Source organism: Nelusetta ayraudi, unplaced genomic scaffold (assembly GCF_046127955.1).
Source record: "Nelusetta ayraudi isolate G7.1 ecotype Tasmania unplaced genomic scaffold, CSIRO-AGI_Nayr_v1 ptg000026l, whole genome shotgun sequence".
NCBI lineage: Eukaryota > Metazoa > Chordata > Actinopteri > Tetraodontiformes > Monacanthidae > Nelusetta > Nelusetta ayraudi.
In genome coordinates this window covers 12416260-12421154 of record NW_027466076.1, presented here as the reverse complement: position 1 = coordinate 12421154, position 4895 = coordinate 12416260, and the positions used below count along the sequence as shown (strand labels likewise).

Genomic DNA, 4895 nt, shown 5'->3' with positions numbered 1-4895 from the left:
CTCTGTGCTGTTGAAGGTGTTTGAGCTGCTGTGGGGATCCCACCCACCACGCCCACACTGACACACCCGCACCACCCCCCCGACGCACACACACACTCACTCACTCACTCACTCACCCACCCACCCCACCCGTGGTGCTGCTGTGCGGACTTTAAGGACCTTACGCATGGATCCTGATAGTGAACCAATTCCATGATCAACAGTGGACCTGCTGTGCTGTCTGACTGCTCCTGCTTCCTTTCCTGTCTGACTAAATTTGACTAGTCACACCATCAGTGCCGAACGCCCATCAAAATGAAAGTTCGGAGGCAGCACCAGTTTCTTTGAGTAGAAATCACCAATTTAACTGGGACACCACAGGGTCAAAGAACACTTTCAGTTCACTCGTTTCCAAACGCCACGTCTTCAAACGTCGTGTGCTGCCATTTTGCACTTTATTTTGAAGGTGACAATTGTTTTCACTTTTGTGGACAGCCTTGATTGTGTGTGTGTGTGTGTGTGTGTGTGTGTGTGTGTGTGTGTGTGTGTGTGTGTGTCTATCTCTTTTTAAATTTGTTGCAAACGTGTGCGCACGTGGCATCTTGGGTTGTAAGTTATCAGCGATGAATTGAATTTTCAGTTTTTCTTTTGTAAACTGTTTTATCATTTCTCCGTGTTGCAGTCAGAACCGTCTCACCATAGTAAGTTCTTTAGTCACGGTTGGGGTGCGATAACCTTCAGAGAAGAACACAGAAACTGGAAGAGTAGAAAACTGCACATGGATCGTATACTTTCAGACTTTCATTTTATCTTTTATTTTGGTTAAAAGCTCTTGCCAGCTCAAACTCTCCAGCCAAGGTGCAGCGATTATCTCAATAGCATCTCAAATAACTTAAAACTTTTTAAAAAACAACAACAACAACAACAACAACAACAACAACAACAGAAAAATGTCTCATAAGGACATTGAACGAATTCATAACATTTCCATCTCCTATTCAGCCACACAAAAGAACATCTTTGAAAAAATACTGCGGATATGTTAACAATTGCCCATGACCCTGAGTGCAGGAGTAAGCGAGTGTAGAAAATGAATGGATAGATGGAATATCAACGATTGACATTCTTCATCACACAAGAAGTCGGACGCTACTCGGCCACCTGAGGCCCTCCACAAGCTTTGGTTTGATGGGAACAGACGTGTGTCCTTTTGTCGTCTCCAGCTCATTGCGATAGATTTCCCCCCCTCGGGGATTAATAAAGTTTAAAAAAAAAGTTTTCTTTTTTTTTTTTCATTCTAGAAATTCACTGTGCAAACACTTGCTACTTCTCCGGTCGCCTCCGCTCTGTCACTTCACTTCACGCCGTGCTGGCTCTCGTGGTGCCTGCGCAGGTCCACCTTGCGCTGGAAGCCTTTGGAGCAAATGTCACATCCGAAGGGCTTGAAGCCGGTGTGCTTGCGGCTGTGAGTGATCAGGTTGGAGCTCTGGCTGAACGCTTTTCCGCACACTTGGCACTTATGGGGCTTCTCTCCTGCAAAATGAAATGCGCAGATGATGAAAAAGATTCATATTTGCAACAAGGAGCCCCCACCGCCCCAACCTCCCTTCTGAAGGCATGTCAGCAGTGCCATGAATGTTTTTTTCTGTTGCTTCAAAAAAATGTTTTTATTCAATTGCACATTTTGTGTAAAATTATTTAAACATTAATCTGTTTCTCTGGCCTGTCAACCCAGACATTTAAAACAATATCCATTTTTGACTTAGTCTGTTTTCATTCATTCATCTTCCATACCCGCTTATTCCTATTCAGGGTCACGGGGGTCTGCTGGAGCCTATCCCAGCTGTCTTAGGGCAAAGGCAAGGTGACACCCTGGACAAGTTGCCAGTTCATCGCAGGGCCACATAGAAACAAACAACCATTCACACTACGGACAATTTAGAGTGTTCAATTGACCTCACATGCATGTTTTTGGACTGTGGGAGGAAGCCGGAGAACCCGGAGAGAACCCACGCAGACACAGGGAGAACATGCAAACTCCACACAGAAAGGTCCCAGTCCCAGTCCCAGGCCCCCCGGAATCGAACCCACGACCTTCTTGCTGTGAGGCGGCAGCGCTAACCACTGCGCCACCGTGTCGCCCGACTTAGTCTGTTTGTATAGTTGTAAAGTTCTGGAAATGAACCATTTGTGACATCACAGGTGTTTATCGTGTGCATTCTGTGACCACTTCACAGTTGTTGTTGTTGTTTTAGTCCCCTTCCAAACAAGTAGAAGGTGAGAGAGTCCCTGGGAAAAGACAGGCAGCTACTTACCCGTGTGAATGTACGTGTGCTTCTTCATGTCCGATTTCTGGTGGAACCTCTTGCCGCAGAACTGGCAGGGGTAGGGCCTGGTGTCCGAGTGGATGAGGAGGTGCGTGGACAGAGTGGAGGAGCGCTTGAACGACTTGCCGCACATCTTGCACTCGAAGCTTTTTTCCTGAAACGTGGGGCACGGACATTCGAGGTCGTTTTCAATTTTTGGCCGGTGAATTGGCACCACGATAGGATCAAACTGATCCACGCACTCAGAGATTTTGCCAAATGAGCCTGTTTTTTTTTTTTTTCAAATTTATTTTTATGCTCCTGCCAATCTGTTGGTCGGTTCACTGATATGAGGCATTTAAACCACAGACTTTTTTTTTTTTTTCTTAGCAAGAGCAGGAATCTCATCGCCACATGTCACAAAAAAAAAACATTCATCCGGTCGGTCTAATGGAAATAACGTCACATTCTGCCCTGCAGAAACTTCGGCGGGGGGGCTCATTGCTACCTGCGAATGAACGTTCATGTGCTGCTCCAGGCTGACGGCGTGGCCGAAGGTCTTCCTGCAGACGTTGCAGCCAAACGGCCTCGTCCCGCTGTGGGACCTCCTGACGTGGACCTCCAATCCGTGAGATGTCGAGAACACCTTTTGTTTTTTGGGGTTTTCGAGAAGGAAAGCTGTTGTCAGAGGGGGTGTCTCGTCGTAGACGCGACTGGAGGCTTTTCCCCCCTGTGCGGGGAAAAACCCCTGCAGTGCAGAAGTTGACCTGGAAATGCTGACCTTGTCGCAGGTGATGCAGTGGTATGTGTTGGAGGTCGGGGAGTAATGTGCGCTGCAGTCCAGGGGCTGCTGTGGCTGTGCGCCGCGGCTGACGTGGGTGCCGTACACGCCGCCAGCGTGCTGCAGCACCGTGGGGCTGAAGCTCATCGGGTGGAGGTCGTAGGAAGCCGGCAGCGGCTCCCAAGCATACGTCGGCTTGTAGTAGGGCGGGAAACCTACCATGTGAGGCTCTGACACACGCACACATAGAGAATGTTTAAGTCAAAGCCGCACCGGACGTCAGACCCCCCCGAAAGACCCGCGGCTCACCGTTCAGGTAGTACGACTGCGTCGGAGCCGAGGATGGCGCTGATGGATCCTGGGGAGCGGGGAAGGGGCTCCCCCGCTCCCCTTCCTCCCGTTTGACGGAGCGGTAGTCCAAGGGGGAGGACTGGCCGTCTGACCGAGGCCCATCGGAGGAGTCGGCGTTCAGAGCCTCCCGTGGGACCTCTGCAAATCCACGACAAATAGAAGAGTGATTCACTCAAACAAATGACTGTGAGCTCTGTGATTAAGACGGCGAGTAAATATCTTGTAAAAACAGCGCGGCAGGGGGAGACACCCAGCCGCCGAGCTCTGCGCGTACGAGAGACGAGTGATTATCAGAAGAGGATCCGTTTGTGTCTCCCTGACAAAACAACTTGGCTCAGGGTGTTGTTTTTAGTGAGAAGAGCACTAAACTAAAGGGCGCACCAGCTCGACAGCCGTCACTCCAAAAACTTATGGGCGATGCTCCTTTTAGCAACAGTGGAAGTGCTGTGGGGGTCTTACCTGGGGTTGCGGAGGGTCTCGGCTCTTGGTCTTCAAAAGCCCGGTAAACATTATAGGAGGTGCATCTTTTGTTTTTCACCAGAAACGACCTGGGCATGTTGATCCTGCAGCCAAAAAACAGTCCAGCAACCGAGACATTGGAGTAAAAAAATTTTTAAAAAATAAATAAATAAAAGAAATAAAAGAACATCTCCAGTGATGACGTGTAAAAGTGTCACTGAGAAGCAGTGACGGCGTTCAAAATAGTAAAAATCGAAGCGGAGCTCTTGGGGAAACAAATGTTAACAGAAGCGTTTTAGTGTCGTGACATTTTCTATGCGTGTATTGTTTGTTTTCTATTTTTACTAATGGAACACCGTTCAATGGTCTTAAGCGAGTACTCTTCTTGTCCATAACCAGCTGAAACCCACATCAAACCCCAGTTACCCAAATGTGGGTAACTGGGGTCATCTTCTATTGATTAAAAAAAGAAGAAGAAATGAATTGTTTAAAAAAAAACAAAAAAAAAACAAGATAAATAAAACTGCGTCAAAGTTTGACCTGTATTTGAAGTCACAGCCGATGAGGACTCACCCTTATTGGCTCTGATAAGTTTCCGTCTCAGCGAAACTCGCAGGAGGACTCACAAAGTTAAAAAAAAATAAAGTAGATAACGTGGCAGATATTTTAAGGCCGTGGTTCCGCGGAGGAGAAATCCTGTCTTTGTAAAACGTCAGGGGGAAAGCAAAGCACTGTAAAAAGCATCACACTTTGTCCCTCGGTCTCTTCTCCCCTCCCTGATTTTCAATCAGATAATTCTGCAGGAGAATCTGACTGTGGTTTCAGCCAATGGGGAGGAGGGCCTTGATCGCTTCCTGCAGGTGGACATTTGCATAAGAAAACAAGAGAAGCCTCTACCTGCGACAGTTACACATAACACGCACTGCGCTCCCAGCAAAGAAATGCTCAAGAGTATATATATGTATATGTGTGTGTATATATATATATATATATATATACGCACAAAGTAAAAAAAAAAA

The 4895-nt window shown here is 47.4% G+C and overlaps 1 protein-coding gene across 2 annotated transcripts; it reads right to left on the bottom strand.

Moving 5' to 3' along the window:
• Nucleotides 1–770: 770 nt before the first annotated feature.
• Nucleotides 771–4610, bottom strand: gfi1b (growth factor independent 1B transcription repressor). Of its 2 annotated transcripts, none has more exons than XM_076029872.1 (7): nucleotides 4417–4610; nucleotides 3877–3980; nucleotides 3376–3555; nucleotides 3067–3296; nucleotides 2794–2931; nucleotides 2295–2460; nucleotides 771–1512 (listed from the first exon to the last, which is right to left on the bottom strand). In XM_076029872.1, the coding sequence occupies exons 2-7, from the start codon at nucleotides 3971–3973 to the stop codon at nucleotides 1334–1336; spliced, it is 990 nt and encodes a 329-aa protein (XP_075885987.1). In that variant the 5' UTR covers nucleotides 3974–3980; nucleotides 4417–4610; the 3' UTR covers nucleotides 771–1333. The 2 variants fall into 2 exon arrangements, with proteins under 2 accessions (XP_075885987.1, XP_075885988.1); XM_076029873.1 differs by having other exon boundaries at nucleotides 4450–4610.
• Nucleotides 4611–4895: the final 285 nt, after the last annotated feature.

Excerpts from the sequence above, each read along its gene's own strand:
- gfi1b (XM_076029872.1), bottom strand. The coding sequence starts at position 3,973 with ATGCCCAGGTCGTTTCTGGTGAAAAACAAAAGATGCACCTCCTATAAT. Across the intron at positions 3,556-3,876 it reads GAGACCCTCCGCAACCCCAG|AGGTCCCACGGGAGGCTCTG; the intron begins GTAAGACCCCCA and ends GTGGATTTGCAG. Across the intron at positions 1,513-2,294 it reads GCACACGTACATTCACACGG|GAGAGAAGCCCCATAAGTGC; the intron begins GTAAGTAGCTGC and ends TTCATTTTGCAG.